General features: G+C 40.2%; 1 protein-coding gene across 1 annotated transcript in view; it reads right to left on the minus strand.

Annotated features, from left to right (window-relative positions):
- The window catches only part of TAF4B (TATA-box binding protein associated factor 4b), a 72,896-nt gene that overhangs the window by 10,848 nt on the left and 39,238 nt on the right, over positions 1-22,810 (minus strand). Inside the window, exons 11-14 of the mRNA XM_054816334.1 lie at positions 20,209-20,339; positions 15,924-16,049; positions 14,817-14,873; positions 3,766-3,885 (exon numbers count right to left, since the gene is read on the minus strand). Coding sequence (XP_054672309.1) covers positions 3,766-3,885; positions 14,817-14,873; positions 15,924-16,049; positions 20,209-20,339 — 434 coding nt within the window. The remainder of the gene's footprint in view (positions 1-3,765; positions 3,886-14,816; positions 14,874-15,923; positions 16,050-20,208; positions 20,340-22,810) is intronic.

The following is a 22,810-nucleotide window of genomic DNA, read 5'->3' on the forward strand; positions in this document are numbered from 1 at the left end:
ACTTTTTTAATACATACTGTAACTGATTATTTCTTCCCTGTCTCCCCAAATACCTTACGGCTTCAGTTTACATCACTAATGGCTTGAAACAATTCCTTTCCTTTAATTATTTCAGTAGGCAATGATAAAAAGAAGCTGAACGGAGTCAACTTTGCTCTAACATGGACATAAGAGATACCATCGTTGTACAAAGAATATTATCCAACAAAAGTTGAAGTCTTAGTTAAAAAAAATCAAATGCAGTTAGCATCAGTGATTTCATTCAATACTGTCAAAGGATCATTCGCATTCAGGAATAACTTCTGCCATCACAACTGTCTACCACGATATTAGGCTTTAAAAAAAGTAAAAAATGGTCACAGGAGTATTACGCACAGATTTACTCCTTTCCATTGCATAGTCAGGAAGTTCTGACATTTAAGATTACTTGAGAGTAAAGCTGTCTGTATTTGCAATTTGAAATGAGAAAGTACATCCTGCCTGTTTAAATTATTCTCAGACAGGTTGCCCAAAAAGATGATTTTAAAGATGCCCAAATGTGTATCTGCCTAAGGCCATATTGTACTTGCTTTCCGTTTCAAAGACCTCCTTTCATCTCGGAAGAATGGAATGTTGTTTACTGCTCAGGATGTTTTGCCATGTTATCACGAATGTATTACGAATGTTCTGCTTCTTGAACTAGAGAGTGTTTGTCAAAACCATTCTTTATTCTATATGAGAAGTCATAAGCCTTTTATAAATCCTGCTCAGATATATTGGGACACTTAAACGTCTAAGTCTAAACATCCTTCTCAAGTTTGCTATCCTGTATAATTTCACAAAAAAGAAAAAAGATCCGCAGAGAGTTGCTTTCCGGTAGCATGAAGCCTAAGTACTAGGTACTGGAATGCAAGATTGCATGCGAGAAACTAAAGTAGTTTCACGGGCAGAATTACTTTCACCTACTGCCCTTACAACTCAGTCTAGTAAGGCAACCTATAGGAGAAGCATCTTAAAATACAGCAGGTAAATTTGTGACAATGATATGCTATTATGGTCAATTTTAGGCATGTTATGTCCACTTCCTTTTAAACTGGCAATGTAAATAATGGATCACCACCTTTCAATAGCAACGCTGTTATCTGTCTCACTTTGGCACAATCTCATAAAGCTTTTAATAAAGCAGACACACCGCAGACGATGAGAAATAACTGAAAAGTACCTAACAGGCAGACTTGTTAAATATTCAGAAACAAATCCGGCAATAATTACAGAAAACCACTACGAAGAACAGGAATAGTTACTCGATAGAAGCTTGGGGGAAGAGGAGAAAAGGATGCGGAAAACTGTTCTTGTGCTAGACTCATTTTTTCAAAGTTTTTCCAGTGGTATTATTAAAAAAAAAAAACAAAACTATACCTTCAGCTTCATGTGAAAATGCATTAAAAAACTTCAAAGAAGTGAAAAATAGCTGCTCAAAAGCTGGGATTGCTGCTTTCTGCAGCTTGTTTAGATACAAATTCCTTCACTTTACTTGCGGGAAATGGGGAGCATTCAAGGAACTAATTGTGTCTCCATGTCAGAAAAAAAAAAATCACGAGAAACAAGTTTACCTCACCTCCTTAGAGAGGTCTCTTGTCACAGTCCAGGCTGAGGGAAAACCTACAGGACAGTTACATTGCAAGTAATTGAGCTTTATTAAAGGTCCTTCCAGACTCCAGTATGCAAAAACACAAAAGTATTTTCAATCCTATCATCAACTTAAGCTTCCTAGGCCACAAGAATGAAAAATACTTGAGGTTTATCAGAAAGGACAACTTTACCACCACTTCTTCCACACAAAAGTTACTTTCCAGGCTTCTGTTCACTGTGCTTGGGTCACAAGCCAACCAGCCATTCACTTGAGCAAGGCTGAGGTTTCACGAGAAAGAGGGGTACAACTGGCAACAACACTTGAACGACAGCCCGCAACACATTTCTCCCATCTCCAGCCAAGATGATTGCTAACAGAAGTAGGCTGTCAGTCTCCTTGGAAAGAATTTCTGCAGCCCCTCAAGCTTCCCAGTGTGGTGGGTTGACCCTGGCTGGAGGCCAGGTGCCCACCAGAGCCGCTCTCTCACTCCCCTCCTTCACTAGACAGGGGAGAAAAGGTATAACAAAACGCTTGTGGGGCGAGATAAGGACAGGGAAAGATCATTCACTAATTATTGTCATGAGCAAAACAGACTCACCTTAGAGAAAAATTCATCTAATTTATTACTAAACAAAACAGAGTAGAGGAATGAGAAATAAAATCAAATCTTAAAACACCTCCCCCCACCCCTCCCATCTTCCCAGGCTCAACTTCACTCCCGGCTTCAACCTCCTCCCCCCTCAGTGGCACAGGGGGACGGGGAATGGGGGTTGGGGTCAGTTCATCACACGTTGTCTCTGCTGCTTCTTCATCCTCAGAGGGAGGACTCCTCACACTCTTCCCTTGCTCCAACATGGAGTCCCTCTCATGGGAGACAGTCCTTCACGAATTTCTCCAACGTGAGTCTCTCCCACGGGCTACAGTCCTTCATGAACTGCTCCAACGTGGGTCTCTCCCATGGGCTACAGTCCTTCAGGAGCAGACTGCTCCAGCGTGGGTCCCCCACAAGGTCACAAGTCCTGCCAGCAAACCTGCTCCAGCCTGGCCTTCCCTCTCCACGGGTTCACAAGTCCTGCCAGGAGCTTGCTCCAGCACGAGCTTCCCACAGGGCCACAGCCTCCTTCAGGTGCCTCCACCTGCTCCGGTGTGGGGTCCTCCACGGGCTGCAGGTGGAATCTCTACACCCCCTCATCCTTCCTCCATGGGCTGCAGGGGGACAGCCTGCTTCACCATGGCCTTCACCACGGGCTGCAGGGGGATCTCTGCTCCGGCGCCTGGAGCTCCTCCTACCCCTCCTTCTGCACTGACCTTGGTGTCTGCAGAGTTTCTTACATCTTCTCACTCCTCTCTCCGGCCGCAAAAGCTCTCTCTAACTGTTTTTTTCCCCTTCTTAAACATGTTATCACAGAGGCGGGCCCGTCTTGGAGCCGGCTGGCATTGGCTCTGTCAGACACAGGGGAAGCTTCTAGCAGCTTCTCACAGAAGCCACCCCTGTAGCCCCCCCGCTACCAAAACCTTGCCACGCAAACCCAATACACCAGGTACCGGAAACAGTTAATCTCCAGTACAACATCAAGAGATTTGTTCAGACCAAGATTTTTTAAAAGCGCCTTCAAGGCACTTTTACAACAAAGCATGAGCCAGAAAAAGGTGATCTGGGTCATTACAGGAACTAAACAGTCTAGCTTTATTTATTTATTTATTGCTTTGTGGGGAGATCTAGCCAAGGCAAACTCACAGGATATTTGAAAAGAGTCCCTGGGCATTGTGCGTGGAAAAAAGTCCACAGCCAAATGTCAAAGGAAGAGTTATTTCAAAAGCCTCATGACTTCAACTGAGGGGCCATGATACCTAGCTGCTGTAGAAGACCACCACATCTTCATTACCCTCCACTGCAGATGAAGTTTCTCTTACCCATTATTTCACTTAGTCCTTTACACGCACTCTTATTCACAGTTCTTCCTATAACACACAATGAAACATCCCCATCAAATTTACCAGAAACAATGCTTTTAAGTATCTTAACATATGGGCTAGTTTTCTTACAGTATGTAACCAGCCATTTCATGTAAGAGAATTCTCAGTTCTTCCTACCGGGAAAGATAAAAGTAATTCAGTATGAAGATACAACAACATGCAAGTCATCTCCGTACCTCCAGCCCAGATCCAACGTTTGATGAATCCAATGGTCTTTTCTTCCTTGGTCCAATGGCTGCCAGAGCTGTGAGGTTGGCTTCTCTTTGTTGCATTTGTGCTAACTCCAATTGTTGCATCTAATTTAAAAAGAAAACACCTATATTAATTATGATATACCAAAGGTCTTGGTTCTCTTTATGGCAGCTTCAGACAGCTCTGCAGTCCCTACTGAAACCATGTATTTCACAGCATCTTTTCCTGTCTTTCTGGACACTTTTGATAGATACCAATACTCAGTCATGCTTACAGCCTTGAAATGCTAACAGCCCTATAGATAGCACTGTTTAAGTAACACGTTATGGAGACTGCATAGTGGTATCAACACAGGAGCATTGCTGCTGGTTCCTCAGCTCATAACCTTTACCATTTCTGATTAACAGAAAATATTGATCAGAACTGGTTTATGAGGCAGGATCAGTATTAAAAGTTGAAGTTATCGAGTTCTGTGAACTGGCCATATTCTTAATTAAAAATCTCAGTTCATGACTGCACAAGATGACACTCAATTTCTTCACGCTGTATTACCTGAACCCAGCACTCAATATTGCCATTCTGAAACATCTTATTATCCAACTGAACAGGATGCTGTCAGGTTCACCGATATTCTTCCTTTTCCCAGTACATATTTGAATCTTCAGGTATATCTGAAGCAAGTTAGAGATACGCTGCATATATTTATTTTCACTCACCTCCAAAAAACTGTTGAACACAAATAAACCCTTAGAAACAACCTCCACCTGGGTTAGGTAAACCCAGGAAAGGAGGGAAACCCATAGTCAAGACAATTAAAAAAAAAAAAAAAAAAAAGAAAAAAGTTTTACCTCCACATTTCAAGGTACACACTACCACATTCTATTCGATAACTATAGATGCCAGCTGCTCTGGAGCTCGACCCAGTCAAGTCAGCCCAATAGACTTACTAGCTTGGATTGGCCACCTTGCTAATGCAATCACGCTGCTTTCAGACCCATCAGCCATCCAACTTGCAGCATGAGTAGGGCGGAGTGCTCTCTCTCTCTGTATTTACTCAGGTTGAGTTTGTCCTTAAACACAAAACTTCTAGGTTTGATGTTAATCCTGAAATGATCTGACGTGCAACTACAACAGCTCCTTAGCCCATGCTCTCCCCACTCTCAGGACTTACAAAATCTGTTTGGATGGGAATTCTCTACATTCATGCATGTCCATGTCTTTAAAGAAAATACAGCTGTATCATGGTAGCAAAGCATCCAACTATCCTCCCTTCCCTCAATCCCACAAATCACAAAAAAAAGAAAATAAATTAATTGGAATTCCTCATTCAGTCAGTACAGATATTTTGCTAACTACGCTTGCAATACACAATGTTTTTGCTTGCTTTTCAGCTCTCAGAGATCCCACTTGGAGAAGAGAAATTCAGCTGGTTAAGAACTGAGCTTGTAGCACTTGCTACTACTTAAGTAAGAATCCATAATAAGATAAAAAAAGCACATGGGGGTTTTTTGGGAGTGTTTTTTTGTTGTTGTTGAGTTTAGGGGTTTTTGTTTGGGTTAGTTTTTGGGGTGTGGGTTTGGTTTTTTTTTTCATTGTTTGGTTGGGGTTTTTTTTGGGGGGGGGGGGAAGTCTGTTATTTTACTTCAGATAGGTAGATTTATTCTTATTTTAGTGATGCTGGTAGCTTCACATCAAGTATTTCAGCCATCTAGGCTATTTAAAGAAAAATGGTATTTTCAGTGCAAGATTCCTAAAAGGACATCCTGCCCTGTAAGACTCAAACTATACACATGTTCAAGATTTTTCAACAGACACCAGGGAACGCAAGACTTTGACATACCTATGTTGAGAATAGTTGGTTTTTTGGTTTGTTTTTTTCTGAAGATGAGACAAATGATTCGGTTACAAAAACAACATCATTTGCAAGAAAGCTTTGATCACACTACATAGGCTTTTCCTTACAGAAATGTAAGGAAAATGTACTTCTTGAACACTAGATACCATCATTCACTTACCACATACGCTATTCTTGCTTTTGTGCGCAGTGTAAACATTTATGACCATATTTATCAGAATTATATCAGTTCTGAATGTGGTTTTTTGTTTGTTTGTCCTTTTCAAAGTATAAAGTATTGCTTTCAAGAATATTTTAGAGACTGTAAGGTTTTTATGTCCCTTAAACTTGAAAACTACAGTTCTGCAATTGTCTGACATTATGTCCAGCTGGCCTATTTGCATAAGATGTTTAAGATAAACTTCCCTTTAATCTCAGTCTTACATATGTATATTTATATTCAAGAACACATTGCAACCAATCAGGAATGGGGGGGAAATAAGACTAAATCTTAAAAAGTAACTTGAAACTTCACAAATTCTGTGCAACACTGAGGCTTAGAACCTATTCACCTTCCTACTAGCAATGTAGTTCAGTCGTCACGGTGGCCAAGACAACAGTGGAAATGCACGTCATTACCATCACCTACTCTCCTCACTGCATTTTCCACCTCATAACCAGTCAAAAGATTTTTCAAATCAGGCAGAACCTCACCAGAGTTTCAGAGCAAAAGAAAAAAAAGAAATCATAGTCTTGTTGCATTCTAGACATCTTGGGGATTTTTCTGAGAACATAATTAAGACAAATGAATTTAAACATTCAATCTCCATAATGGACTCAACAGATCTCCATTAAGCGATATGGGCAGACATCCAAATTACCCTGCTGAAGCCAGCAAAATCATCTTTTCATCAAGTTTTGTTCTATTAAAAAGTGTGAGATTAAATGTCCAAACATCGTGTGAGCAGTTAAAAGCACAGGATAAGAGAAGACAGGCAGATAACATCAAGGGATACCCGAGGATACTGGCTGGCTAACTACTGCTGGATTTTCCTAAACAAGATTAGGAAAGAGCAAGAGACAACTATGTTGAGTCAAATCTTCCTTTAACAGATAGTTCTGTAGCACACAAGTTAGGGCAGAAAGATCACTGCAGCAGGTGAAAGACAGTAAAAGCAGTATATACACTTTATTAAAATATAACAGCTGGATCCAGTATTGTTTCCCTTCTAGGGGCCAGTTTACTAATACTGGTGTCTCCAACTAGAATAGGATACAAATAGGAACTGTCATACCCAGGTTTGTATCTTGAAAAAAGATGATTTATCTCTCTTGAAGACAGAAGCGTGTAATGGCAATTCAAGAGGAGCAGGGGAAACCTACACTACACATCAGACCCACAAACTAGCAGGTTTCCCCTCAACCTGACCTACTTCATCTGCTGAAAGATGCTGCTGTTCCACCACGACACAGGAGTCCAACACATGTTCTGCTCAAAATTCATTCCTCAAGAAGGGCATTGAGAGGGGACAGTCTCCAGGCAAGAGGCAAATGCATGTTCACACTCCTTCTCCCCCCTTTCTGATTTTTACATACACTAAGAATCGCAGTACAGAGAGTTCTAAAAACCTGTGTATAAAGATCAAATTGCTGTGAAAACGTCTCAGAACTTGTAAAATAGTCTTTGTTGCTGCTGGCCTTTTTAATAATAAAAATAGGGTTTAAAGTCTGGTCTTGCAGCAAGCAGGAATCTCTAGGGTGACACAATAACCATTTTAGTTAATCTGACCTGCAGCACAAATCAAGAAGTAAGGTATGTTTTAAAGTCCTCCCTTATAGTGAAATGGCATTTGCAGCATGGCTGTAATCACACAAAATGAAAGGTTTTAAAATTGACCTCTCTGTTCTTCACTCAATCTTCTACTGAGTAAAATATTTCTTTTTCTGCTCACAGAAATTCTATCTCACTTATGTCTCATACTCTACATTTCAGAAAATATGCAAAGTCTATTTTTACTACTACGCCAATGACATTTTTGTGGCATTTTAATATTAAAAATTAAATTTCAAGTTGCATAAGAAAAAGTACTTCAGCTATGAGATGCTGAGACTTTTTTTTTAAAGCAATACTGCAAATTGGCTTTAAACCCTTTCAGTTACGAAGTACATGATATGTGGTTGTTAGCATTATCAGAGCTCCAATAATTCAAGTTATGCAAATCTCTCAAGACTTTCTCTAAACACTGCAAGGAAGAATCCCTTAAATATAACTGAAGAAAGGAAAAAGTATAGTCTACCACAAATAAAGTCAACTAATTCACACCAGCTAACCCATCATGTGTACAGCAGCAGGTGGCTGTATTATCAAAGCAGGGAAATGGAAGAGCTACCTTGCTGAATACACGTTCACCTTTGAAAAGGAGTAACAAAACCCCTTGTGTCTCGTCACAAAGTACCCAAAGCAGAACAGGGTATTTGATACAAGCTTTCGGAGAAGACAAAGCACATGAAACCTTTACTCTCTAGATCCTCAAGAATGGTTTTACCGGTGAAGATTTCTTTATAGGTAGAGACAAGAAATTAAGCATCTGTATTAGCCAGGGCTCACAGAGCAGCAACAGGTCTGAGGTTGAAGAAAAGCCAAACAGGTGGCACTTGTCCAGCACAATGCTGGCAGATGACATGCACTTCAAGACATTCATACCCACTGCCCACTTCTGCAGGAGCTTCAATACGTAAAGTACTAGGAATAAATGGAGAGAGATTTATTTTCTCCACTTCTCAGATTTAAGTGCTAGGAACTTATGTTTAGCAAAAAAAACCCACCCCAAAATAGTCTTGGCAATGCAATAACAAATAAATACAGTCGTATAGATGTACATGAGCGCAGAAGAAATGCTAGGAAGACAGATGGGGAAGCTAAACACCACAATTCTGGACTTGGTTATAATTGATATAAGGGAAAGACTAAAAAGCATATTGGGTTTAATATCAAGAAAAAAGTAGGTATGTCTCCACATATGACATTGTAGGCTGACAGAGTATGGGACAGATTGAATAAATATTTAAAGTAACAGAAGAACTGGCAGGAAAGGAAACCAGGAAAGGCTGAAGTTAATGTATGCCTAAGGGTTATGTGTGCTATCCAGCAATAAGTACATCAGGAGTAATAAAAGCACTAAAGTAGATGAACAAGAATTTGTATAAGACTTGCGGGGGAAAAAAAGCAAGGAATATAAGCGTACAAAAGAGGCAGAAGCATCCAATTCTTTCAGCTTCCACAATAAAGAAATTAAACAATAATGAATATTAAAATTCAAAGTAAGTCAAAGCAACTGTGACCAAATATCAACGTTTACTTTCTTCTAGCTTGCATCAGTGAAAAAGGAACCTGAACACCTATATGGGTAATTACTATTACCCTTTACCAGGCACTTTAAAAAAAACCTAAATATTGAGGTATCTTTTAAGTGGGGCCACTTATCCCACCAAACTGATGTCTGTGTCTTCTTTCTATCCAGTCTTTTTTCTGACCATCTTTTTCAAAGTTTCACTGGGTTTCACTGTGTCCTCCATTTAGTGCTTTGAAAGTTTTCTACTGCTCCCAGTCGCTTCTCCCTTCATTGTCTTTGGAAAAAAAAGAAATTTTTTTTTTGCATTCCCTTTAAGCATTTTAAGGAACTTGTGACGAAAATGAAAAATAAACCTTAAAAATCTGTTTTCAATCCCAAGCCTCTCGCACTGGTTGTCATAAAGCTCAATGAGCATTACTGCCTCCAGCCTCTACCTTTCCTATACAAAATTTTCTGCCCTACAGGTTGAATGCAGCTGAATAGCTGACTTCTCATATGGGGGACATTCTCTGAGGAAAACTGACATTTAAAGGCTCCTCTCGTCTTGCCTATAATGCAATTTCTCTTCTTGCAATTGCTTCCTTTCAAATTGTTTTAATTATCCATACAATTACTTTCCACTGACTTTTCCCTCTGTTGTAATTTAGATTTAACAGCAGAAAGGCAGAATACACATGCACTGGTTTGCTATACAGTCCTAACTTATAACAGGGCTGTATGTTACACTGTAGGATTTCTCCTAGGTTAATATTCCACATGCACACTTCAGTGGCAGAACAGCCCCTACCATGGCTGTGTCCGCCAAGACCAGGTGCCTTGTCTGACTAGAACTAAAGGGTGCAATAAGATGTTTCAGAAAACAGCATTTTTTTCCAGGATAGTCATGAAGTAAGGTACCAAGAGGAAAAAAAAAAAAATTTCTCCAGTTGATATTTGACATTCTCTAGTATATAAACAACTAGGTCCTCACAAAATTTAAGAAAAAAGTCCAGGATGCATTGACTTCTTGACTCCTACTGTTGCCCATTCTTGTTAAGATTTTCTGCAGTGTCTATTTCCCTTTACAAGAGTTTTCTTTGTTTTGTTTAACAATTATTGATGCGTGTCTGTTATTCTATAACACCTGGAGCATACATGCTTTCACCTGTGCAGTCTCATCAGCTTGCCTTACTTGGAGGCCCAGAGAAGTTCCTGGGTGTCTAGCATCCAGCATCAAGCTCTCTCTCTGTCTGGTTTTCACTAAAGACAGTTACTATCATCTTCCAAGCCAGCTGGTGTTAGGGTATCCGACACAGTATCTCAGCTCCTCTTTTCTTATGCTCCTTCTAAACACCAAGAGGATTTCTTCCCTGACTTTCTGCAAGACTCATAACACACTGAATCTCTGATGAGTAGGGCTACACTGCAGGTAACAAAATTTGTGTCTGTTCAATAATCATGCTTCTTTTTAAAAACATGCAGAAGCAGGTAAGAAACACTACGGAACAATAAAGATAATATATAAATCAGATAATTAAGCAGAAGCTCTCAGGATGCCACTGAAGGCTCATAAAAGGCAATTGATTGCGATGAGATCTTACTTTGCTCACAGCATCATATTTGCTTTTTTGAGAGATTATGGTTAACTAGGGAGTTTCTTTTTCCCCTGCCACAAGAGTGGTCTTAAAGAATTTGAACCAGTAGGTCCAGAAGTCTAAATACAGAAGCAGCACAAGAGGTGTGGAGAAAAAAAGAAACAGACAGCTTGAAAATGTGGGTTGGTGACAGTAGGGAGACAAGCAGACAAAGAATCAGGTTATAGTTACTTGTTATCTGAGGATGTGAGAGGAAGTAAGGGAGAGTGTTAGGATGGACACATGAAATAGAAAAAAAAAAAAAGATGATTTTTGAAAAAAAGATACTACAGAACAACTAAATTTCAGTCACTATAGCACCCAGGAACTCACTGGAATCATACAGACTTTTTTTCCAAAGTTTTTGACGGGGGTGTTTTTGTTTCTATAAAAAACCCTAGGGTTTGCTATTTTCCTCCCAGTTGATACTAAAGGTTGAACGTTCTCAACATCTCATCTGCTACCGTCTTGTGACATCTGTGTCAAAATTGTAACAGTAAAATGCACAAGTGCATCAAGCAGGCAGGAACAAAGGACTGGGAAGACCTGTGCAGTCGTATGTGAACAGAGCTGCTGGAAGAAGCAGGAGGAATGAGGCAGGCAAGATCTGCTGTCCATCAGGTGCTCCACACACTCCTTCCCCTAGTTCAAGATGCGGCTGCTCACCTTTATCAACTGATAGATGATGCAAGGTGCCACAAAGTAAGAGCAGAGATGAAGGTAGCTACCACAGAATAAGCAAAGATGCTATCAGTGCAATACCCACTCACCTGCTCCACCCCAAACAGCAATCTTGCACATGTACAATCTGAAAGGTTTGCCCAGCCTCAGCCTTAAGCTTTCTGAAGCCATGCTACAAGCACATTCACTTTTGAGGATGAGAGACAGAAGTACAAAAGATCAGGGTTTATATTTAAATTTACAGTACACACTGCTTAATGCTGACATTTTTACAGGTCTTCTGGGATGCACTGTTCATACAGCACACTTGTGCATTTGACAGTATCCTACACCTACTCAATTTAAATAAGTTCATCTCAGAAAAGGGATGAAGCCAGAGATAAACTATAAATTAAGGCTAAAAGAATTGCTTCTACTGAACATTTTCTTTGTTACTGGAAGTATAGTTGAAAGTAGAACAGGAAATAGCAGAAAGCACCTAAAAAATGTTATGGCTTAAAAGTGCAAGCATCAGGGACAATGCAAGGACTGTATCCTCTCAGCTTGCAGTGGCAGATAAGCCTGAATGAAAAGCAGGGGTAATTCACCCAGACTTTGAGAACGCCTTTGCAAAAGAGCTGGCCCATGAGGTGAGCAAGGACAAAATTCTTGAGTGCACAAAGGAGGAGCTTGGGGCAAGCCTTCCAGCTGTCTCAGAAGGAATGTGCACTTTCTGTAGCTATTAAAATCTGCTAAAACAGGTAAAGGGGGAAGTAAATAAAGACTTAATTCATAGCAAGCTATGTAGACTAAGAATATAGGAAAGTAAATGACTTAGCACAGGGGAAGTTTGAGGCAATAGGTCATGCAAAAAGGGATGAAAAGGTCACAGCAATTATGTATAGCTTTTGGATAAAAGAATCCACTGCTGAGTCTCTGGATGTACTTCCAGCAATGTGAAGATGTTGCCTCCAGCTGCTGGATGACAGCACATCCTGGATTTATAAGTATTCATTGTTAGGATGTACACTCTGCATTTTGGGAAACGTTACTGTAGAATGTGCTCCAGTGCCATTACCCCACACCATCTCCCTTCCCCCAGGGGTCACCATCAACACATAAAAGACAGTTTTAAGCAAGGAAGGCCCATATTCATTCTTAAAGAACTTTAAGTAAATCAGATCAGGCTTTCCAGTGGATACTCAACCAGAGTGTCCTGGAAAGGATCTGTTTCCAGCTGACAGAGGTACCAAAATTCCCAAGTGTGGTTTCTTAGGAGCAGGCTACACTCACAACACAACAAGACAGGCAATGGTGAGCCTTTTCAGGCTTTCATCCCAGTACACACTGTGCTTCTGTGTTACCAGTTTCAGCCTTGGGATATTGGTCGATTTTTATTTTGCTCTTATCCCAGCTCTACTCATGTTTGCATTTTTTAATGCAAATGTGTGCTGACCATTTATCTCCAAACTGTCAATAAAGTGACAAAACTGACCAGCTGCATTTGGGCTCATTTCCACTCAAGCTTGAGACGGTCTCACAGATAAGAAAGCACCCGGGCACAGAAGGTGGGTTTCCCGTGCGGCACGCAAAGCCTGGGGAAGTTCTGGCTACCTCGTTCTCCGGAGAACGAAGCAGCAGGACAGAGGGCAAAGCAATACCAACACAAAGATCTGCGCTGTCCCAAGAGGCACATCTCCTCTTGATGAAGCAGTCAGAGACCATCACTCTGGGAGCAGCACAGCATGGAGAAATATGCAGGACAAATGCGATGAAGGCTGTGTTAGTCTGGCACAAGATAAGATACACAGAAGTGGGTGAACACCAAGAACTAAAATTAAGACTCCTTCTTCGCTCTGTTGGCTCCTTTTTTGTACACCTGTATGCCACTTTTAAAAAGCAATCTCATTAACAATACCAACCAACCTAAAAAAAGATCCAAACCACATACCTAACTTCTTTCTGTTATAAATATCCAAATCACAGAATATTTTTCAAGATCCTACACATCATTGTTCAGAGAAAAAGAGAAAAGAAGCTGCATAAACGAATCGCTTTGCAGTGTTATATTAAAAAGAAAGAACCTTTAGAAAAGACCAGATGATGCACAGGTAAAGCTACCTACAAAACAAGACAAATTAGCATCACCCACTGATTGCTGATCCTAGTGGCACTAGAGGCAAACTGGGAAGGGCTTCAGGGCAACTTTGTACTCACAGATTGTAAGCATGAAGAAAGAGTTATAAGCAGAAAGAAAGAATTAGAAGATAGATAGTAATGCAAGTTCCTTCTCTCTCCTCTTATTTTACAAATTTCTTCTACTATGGCGCAAATCCAGAGCATTGATTCTAATACTATTTTACTGGATTTTCATTTGTTTTGCCTGGGCTCCTACATTAATCCAAACAATAAGGGCCTTTAAAGCATTCATAAATAACCTGCTGCTGCTGCTGGCACCTAGGAGCCAAGTGCAGCAATGTTAAGCAACAACAAATTTCATAGTTCAAGAGGCACAGTTAAGGAAAAAGGTTGCTCAGAAAATCACTCTCATTTAGCACAAAGATCCTTAAAAATTGCATGAAATCAGTCAAGTAACTATAGAAACCAATTTCTTCAGCTCTGTATCACACGTCTCACACCTCAATTGTCTTTATTATCGTCTGCTGTCAGATCCTTAATCAGAAATGTGAACAGGCTTGATGATTTATTCAGCAGGGAAAAGAATCTGTAGGTCAAGTGAAAAATTTCACACACACATACACACGCACACACATCTTCAACCTTAGGTACTTTCATTTCATTCTGTTCCCAGTAGCTCTGGGGGCAACTCCAGTGAGATCCAATATTAAGGCTCAATTAAAATAAGCTCCAATTAGTGGAGCTTTTTTCTCTCAGGCTAGAAAAGTCAGGAAATGGATATTGGGAAATGTAAAAAGTCAGCTACTGAGAGGAGGCTGCAGACATAAATGAACTTATTTGTTGATTTCTACAGTTGCTATGCAGAGGCCTCTGGGAGTAAAAGCTTAACCAGTCTAAGCTATAAACTAAAACCCCTGCAGCTAAACATGAACTGTGTGAAACAAGGGCTCCATTCCAGAACAGAAAACTGCTGGGCCCAGAAAATTAAAAGCCAGAGGCGTTTTCCATTTAAAACTAAATCCCAGTACCGCCTCCCAGCCAAAGAATTATAAGCAGTATCAGATTTACAAAACGAACAATTACCCTGGAAAAATGTAGCCTATTGTACAGTCCCAGATGCTAAATCTCAAAGTTTCTTTTTTTTTTTTTTCTTCTTCTAATCCCACATTATATTCCTACAAAGTATACTGCTACAGTTTACAAAGGACTGTTTCTAGACAGGACTGAAACTACAAAAATAAAATGTTAAAAAAGAGAGCTCATAATTCATTGACCTCATTTGAAGCACTGCCCTTGCCTGTGGCAGTTCCTGTCCTTCCCCAAGGCCTCTGCAAATGGTATGCAGCAGCAAAATAAACCCTGACCTAATTGCCAGGACAGGGCTGCCAACCTTCTCTCAACACACAAAGGCAAGCATGGTAACTGGAAAGTCCTACCTCTTTCGCTTTCTGCTTTAACCGCAGTTGCTCTGGATCTTCTTTATTGGAACGGCTCTACCAAAGGAAGAGGAAAAAGATTGAATAGAAATTGCTGGCATCCAAACACCATCATATCCGTTAAATATTTAATAAATGACAATTTTCTGTGGTGATTGAAAGATTTAGCTCCAGGGGTGAATGCCTCAATCCAGACTGGCTTCCCTCCCCCTCCACGCACATACGCGCACCCCCCTCCTCATCTGGGCCGGCTGCCTCTGCTCTAGCCTGAAGCAAGATTAAGCTGAAAATGATGCTAACACTGTCAGTCAGGTCCAGTCTAGGCATGATGTTGTTCATGTCAGCAGCAGACACTTAAAAAGGACAGGAAGTATAGGAAAGAAAGGGAGTCGTACTCATGCAAGTACAACACAATTCTTTCAAGTCTAGATTAGGCTTCCACCCAAGGGGCTCCAGAATTCAGCTTGAAATAAAAAAAAAAAAAAACCACCCAAAAAACCCCACCCAACCAAAAAATCCCACCCACCAAACAGAAGATGATCAAGTCACACCAGATGGAGCAATATCTACTGATTTATTTATTTTTGCTCCTGTTCTTGAGGGGAGGGAAGAGGGAAGAAGAGTAGCTCCATCAGGGGTTTGCAGATGCTAGGGTACTAGCTCCAAGGCTAGTCCGCTGATCTGACTACAGAAAGCAAATACATCCGTCAGGCTCCAGTTTGAACACGAACAGTGAGCCCATATATTCAAATAGTGCCATACACAGATATGGAGAAAGACATACCAATTTCAGAGCCAGAAATAGAGCCAGGAAGGATGTTTACAGCTACGTGAATACTTCTTTTATTTCATTTTGACCAGTAGGAATAATCTCAAAGGAAGAGTTTACCCCACCACACATTTGAAAGAGCTCCCATGATTTTTTTTAAAGAATGTATAAAGCCAAAATCCTTTTCTGTATGGCCTAAGCTATCCTAAACATTACGGATTTCCAGTTACAGGGTTAATGGTTACTACAGTTAAAGCAGAAATAGGAGAAACTTGAAGATGTTCACCAGTCTAAAGGACACCACTACTTCCTGCGAAAGCAAGAAGTGAAGTTCTTACCTTGGCTGCTCGAAGCAACATTTCACGTTCCTCTTCATCCTTTCTCTGCTTTTCTAGGTGATCAAGCTTTTCAAGAAATCTCAGCTGTGCTCTGGTATCGCTAGATACGATGTACCTATCACTCCCCTGGAAAGAGAAGTTTGTTATAGACGACCAGACTTTTATATACACCGCTAGAGCTAATAAACCCAATGGGAACACCCTGAGAAGAACAACACTATTTTTTCAAAGCTGAAAAGTGTAGGCTGTTTTAGAAAGACTTAAGTGGTAGGTAGTCATTTACACATGTCCTCTCCATTGAAGCACGTTCCCTGGCATCTGTGACTAGTAAGAGTTATTGAACAAGTGACATTAACAATGTCTAGTCTATATTGACTATAATGACAATAAAGTTTTTAAGTCTAAAGGCTAAAATTTTGTTTTAAACAGCAACTTTATAACCTGTAAACATATGTACAAGACTGTCTTCTGGACAGGTTAAGAAGGGAAAAGAAAAAAAAAAAGAAATTGTAAAGCAGTAAAACATCATATTATCATATTCTTTCCCCTTTAAAGAAAAAGGGTAAAGAAAAAATAAAATTTGACATTTTAAGTTTCCAGTCTTTGGTGTTCTAGTTTCAGCCATTTAACCCAGAATTTGAAATAAGCCTCATCTGATATTTCCAAAAAGAAGTTTTATGGAGTAGTGGGGTAGTTTACAAGTAATTATAATGAATCTTGGGGATGGGGAAAATGACATAAATTATATATGGTTTATCATAGCTTTAGGAATATATATTTTTGCCTCAGTGGATGCTCTCAAGTCATAGAAGTGGAAGTCATCCGGTCCAGCCCCCTGTGCAAAGCTGGGCCAGTGAATACTAATGAATAGTTCCAACAATAACTGGACACTCATGCATTGAAACAAGACTACAATCCTTTTGGTCTAAAAAAATTAACAATCAGTAGTTTATCTTTCATACTATTTTTGCCCTCACTGGAAAGTCTGAGTTTAGTTTTACATAGTTCACCAAGTTTCCTTTTACTTTACATCTAAAACGTGGTCAACTAGCAATGAAAAGTTTGTTTTTACTAGTCTGCTCTTCCAAAGACAGGCTATTTAAGCCATGCATTGGCCAGAGGGCATTAGGCAAAACAAGGCAGGGAGCCCATTCTAGATGAGGCATGTCTGTACCACCTGTTTGTACCACTCTTTAATGCACGTCCTAGAGTCATCTTCTTTCCCTGTAACTTTGTGAACTTGTCTTTTCCTGAGAAATTTATCCGTGGGCTTTTACAAGTCAAACACACCATATACTTTCAGCAACCCTTCTTTCTACCCTACTCCAATCTCACACTTTAATGAAGCAACCTTGAGACACAACTGTTCCAGAATAAGCACAACATATTTTACAGCTATATTTTAGGCAAGTGTATATTTTAAGTATATGGACTATCAGTGACTTCCATTGCTAAATTTTTAGTTTTCAAACACACTACACTCAGACTTTTCTTGCTACACCCAGTCACATACTTTTAAAAGCTGGGAGGAAAGTGAAAGTCTTCTGGTGGGGCACCATTGTCTCCCAATCTGAATTCTCACAACCCAGCCAGAGCATGAAATCAATTCCTCTTCTGGTATTAAGTTTGTTCCTTTTCAATGAGCCACCACATTATCATGGATCACCAACTGTGGCTCAGACCACACCATGTGTTGCAACCAAGGAGACTTTTATTCCCAAGCAGAGTCTGTGGCTCTGCAAAAAAAGTCCAGTGAGCCTTTCCTCCTTCTTCTGTTACTGCTCAATTTTTTTTTTCACTGCTCCCCACAAAACATACACTACTTTGAGTCAGTCTCAGTACATTAGTACAATTTCTTTTGAAGCAGCAGTTTATAATAATACACCACCATGTTGCAATCCTTTTAAAGGGACAAAGAAGAAAGTCATATTACTAGAAGATTATTTTTTCCAAAGTTTAGAAGTGTTTTGCTTTGGAATGCCCAAATTTGGAGTTAGATACTTAGGTTTTTGAAGTCAAATTCAAGACTCTACGCCAATCAGGAACACAAACCTCTCAACCAGAAGCACCCCAATGCCCTACCATGAGCTTAGATGGGACAAAAAATGAGTACATTCATAACAGCATTTCAGCTCATCAACAACTGTTTTAAGATATCTTATTTCAGGTCTTTTTAGAAGAGGAACACCTGTGGTTATATTTTGTCCTGCTCAATAAATTTGTTCTCTGTGATAATTTAGCACTGAACTGCTCAGGCGGAAGACATTTTATTGTATACCTGTTCATAATTTGTAGCCATTAGTGTTATGATGAAGCAACTTAGATTCAGTTTTTCTCCATATAAACTGCACTCCAGTCCACCAGGAAAGAAGTTGGAAGAATCCCACAAAGACCAGTTCTCCCATGAAATCTGAACAGTTTAAGTCATGTTGAACAGCCTTGCTGAGGACAGAGCAGGAACGAGGGAGTTGCAGAGGCTCAGCTACTATGCGGGAACCTATATAGCTTTGGCTTTTATACAGTCAACCCCTAAACCAAGTTAATAACAGAAAAGCTTCTGATAAGTTACTTCTGCACTCTGCAGTTTGATGGCAGCATGGGGTGGGTAGGAGGAGGCTGGCTGTTTTCACATCCAAGAGTGCTCACTCCTTCACTACATTTAGAGTTCACCCCCTAAACCAATGCCTATCAATAGCCTAGAGGGAAAAGAGGGCAGGGGCAAGCACTAGGGAGATGGAATACAGGGGTGCGTAAATGCATATATAAATACATAACAGGGGTCCAAAACCCTGTAGTGTTCTGGTCTTGAACTTAGATTTCTAAGTCTGTCAGCAACTCTCACAATAATATTACTCACAAACACAATCCTGTAGGACACTCCTCTGTAATGGAATACCGTTTTCCTAACGAAGAAGGGTACCTGTGCCTCCAGGGTTATTATGCCCATTACTTCGTTTGTTTGTTTGTGTTGTTTTTGAGAAAAGACGAAAAGAAAGCAAGCTTACTGTAGCCTTAAAATCTTATCATTGCTTCGGCAATTCAATCAGACAAAAACCTATCAGTTTTTCTATTGCTTTAGTTCAATGAGAAAGAAATCAGCCCTATCAAGCCCACTGTCCACACACATTCCTCTGTCTGCAAGACACTAAGTCTGACTGGTTACTGAGGACTTCAGCTTCCATCTCACTTTTGCTCATGAACTCTACTGGATTTCCCACTTTGGAGAGACTACACAGAACATGTGCAGATTTCTAAAGAATTCTTATTAAAAAACTCTATACTTTTTCTGTATTGATTTTTTCTTTCTACTGCATCTTCTTCTAGCAAGGAACAGCACACTCCAACTACTCCATACATCACTATAAATACTTGGAAGTTTCCAAATAGTTCCTGGTCTTTACTATTGCTTCTCCAGTGCTTAAAAGACTATAAAAAGTGTTCAGCACAAAAATAACTCCTATCCCATCAGTTAGCTGCTCGTTAAATTTCATTAAGTATAAAATTCCTGTAAAAATAAAAACCCAAACAAACAAGAACTTAAGAGTTGATAGATACATCTGCTCCTAACTTCCAATTTTTTTCTAAAACAGCTTGATACTGAAAAAATTAAGGGTTAATATCTTATTATTGAATGACAAAAAAGGCCTCAAAAGGGCTATTTTGGCCTCTAGGAAGTTATTGCTTCCCATTTGTACCATACAAGCATCTTAAAGGATACTGGCTCACTGGAACCCAATGTACTTAATATTGAATGGAGCTAATACAAGAGGGAGGGGAGAGAATCTTAAGTAGCACTGGCAGAAAAAAAGTTCCAGGAACTTTAAGATCAAAGGGGTGTCTGCCTTCACATGAAGCACCTTCTAAAAATAAAATACTCAGTTCAGTTTCCCAAGGGTTTTTACTGAGCCAATACTGCAGTTCTACCAACAGTAAATGCGTAAAGCAAACACAAGCCCCTAAATCAACCCGACCACCAAGAGCGTTCAAAAATAGCTTTACATTTACCATGCAAGACAGATTTTGTATAAGAGCCACCGCTTCTATGGAAGAGGAGAAACACGTGCATTTACTCTCATGCTGGGTTTTAAGAGCACCTATCCAACAAGTACATTGGAAAACGTAAGAAATAGTTAGAGGCTGTAAACAGTTAAAACAAAATCAGCCTTCGGTAGATACGGAAAATGCGCATATTGCATATGATGTACCTATACTTGGAAGAGGTTTACCTTCAAGGCTGCAAAGCAGGAAAACTTTGGTGCAAAACTTGCTTAATGATTTCCTTTACCTTGTGGGTTGATACTCTGTGCTGAGCAATTACAGTCAGTTTTTCTAGGAGCCCTCGTAATCTCTCCTGTGTAGCGTGGGAGATCAAGTTCACAACATCAGAGTTAAGTTCCATAATGTCATGCCTTTTACCTGTGGAAGCAGAGAAAATCCATTACGTGTTTTAGTAGTAGCTGATAATTGAAATAATTAGCACAGCAGGTATTCTGTTCCCCCTGGAAGTCATACCCATTATGAATAAAGGTTTGGAGATTATGATTTTCCTGGTAAAGTCACAACTTCAAAGATCTTAGACATTACATTAATAAAACTTAGCCTGGAGCTTCAGAAAATATAGACATTGTTTCACTTAGCCTCCAGAACCACTCTCCTTGCAAGGTCATTTATAGGACAAAGTTAATAAGAACACAAATCAAGCTTCATGTTCGGGGAGGGGGAGAAGCGGTAGCTGTAGAAATTAGTGCCATATTCTGTTAATTCCAGTAATTAAAAAAAAATAGAGAATTACATTTTGCCCTACTTGACACCGTGCTTGTTAACAACTCATGACATTTATTCAATGAGTAGGGATGGTTTTTGCAGCACATTCTGAGCACATGGGACCCTCTCACCTGCCTCGACCGACTGGCACAGAGCAGACCAACCCCATTGTCCCATGGCAGCAGCTCGGACAACATAGATCAAGTCGGGCCAGGGTCATCACGCCATCACCTTCAACCTTTTCTCCCAGGCTGCCGCTGCCTCTCTGCATTTCAGCAGCTGCGACCGAGGCTGGCGACAGCTCCAAGCAAAGCTGTCCCAGCCCTGTGCCCGGAGCTGGGCATCACCTTTGCAACCTTCCTGTGGCTGCGGGCTGCTGACGAGGGAAGCCTTCCCGTGGTTGACACCATCAATCGCTCAACGCAACTCTGTCAAGACACCTGGATGGCAGCAACTTTTCCCTGGTAGGCACGGCAGGCAGCAGTTTCACACGCTTCATACGTCATACCCATCAGAAGTGCTTTTCCTTGCCCCTCACTGCATTTACAGCAGCTGTAATACTTTATGATTCAATATACAGCATGGCTTCAAAAACCTATTTTGGTATTTATTGCCAAGTGGAGTGTTAAGAATGGATAAACAGTACACTGTAAACAAAACCTAATCACCTGTTTCATTTGCCTTTGCTACTTCAACTGAAAACGAGTAACAATCTCACAAGACAGGGAGAATCTACAATGTCTTCCCAGATACGAGCAAAGTATTCCCGCTGTTTGATCTTGGCCAGTAAGCATTGGACCATACCTTAGCTGCCTGCAAAGCTCATTTTCCTGAAGCACCTTTCACCACTTTCTCAGCAGTCTCCCACTATATGATCAGAATATTGAAATATCAACTTAAAGATAAACCAAATTCCCTCCAAAACTCAACACCTCCCTCCACACACACTTCCTAAACCAATGAGGGCAAGGTTCAAGAGCAGAAGGGTTCATTTTCTGAATTGCTGTACTCCCTGACAGTATTCCTTTCCTTGCAATCAAAACACTTTTCATTTACAACATGAATAATAATTATTATTATTATAATAACATGGAATGGCTACCATGCCAGTCATGAAACAGCCAGAATTGTATTTTCCATCTTCTGATGAATTGTCTTCACACCCCAAACCAGATACTTATTCTGGAATAAGTCCTTTCCCTTTATGTTTTTGTAGAGGTCTTTTTTTTTCCCTTATATCTACTTCCCATGGATGACCGGTTAACCATCTACTGAATTTTGAGAAAAGCTTCTAGGCACCAGTTTCAACGTGTATTTTCCCTTTTCCACTAGTAGCGCAGCATTTACTTCACTCAACGATGCCCCACACAGCTCAGATGGCACATCTGGCTAACTGGTGTGGGCTGTACTGAGGTAGCAGATAGCATTTGCAGGTTACACTCTCGTCACGGGCTAGCTGCTTAGTCTGGACTAAGAACAAGTTGTGTGTAGAAAGACTTCGCAATCACGTAGTTAAACGACTGTGACAGAATTATGACTGCATGTATGAACTGCAGGCTTTCCTGAACACTCAGCAGTAAAACTCACTGTTCCAGTATGGCAAGCTACCAGGCAGAGAGCAGGAGCAAGGAGTTGAGCAACGTTCATCCAGTTTGCTGTACACAGCAGTGGTACCAATCAGCGTGGTGCTATACAAATGCATGCTCCCTGCTCTGACATAATACAACATTGCTAAGCAACAGTTATTATTTTGCTCAGAAACTAACAGCTGAGATGATACATACACTAAAAACTTCCTACTACAGTTTAGTCTCAGCCATTCAACATACATTCCACAGTATTATTCACTAATACAAACAGCTTTAACATTTTTTGCATAAAATTAACGAAAGATTTTTCCATAGAAGGAGTCATAAACAAAGGTCTGCCCTGTACATATTGGCACTTTGAAACTTCTTCCTCATCACATGGGCAGGATCTATAACATTGGTCAATAGAGTACATATATCTGAACAGGCTGAGGAATGCAAAAGTTGTTAGCAAAGTCAGTGTAATGCATCAAGTTAGGAGGTGCAGAAATAGCAAAGCACACTTAAGTGTTTGATTTGACACTAGCATCTATA

This window comes from Grus americana, chromosome 2 (genome assembly GCF_028858705.1).
Source record: "Grus americana isolate bGruAme1 chromosome 2, bGruAme1.mat, whole genome shotgun sequence".
In the NCBI taxonomy this organism is placed as follows: Eukaryota; Metazoa; Chordata; class Aves; order Gruiformes; family Gruidae; genus Grus; species Grus americana.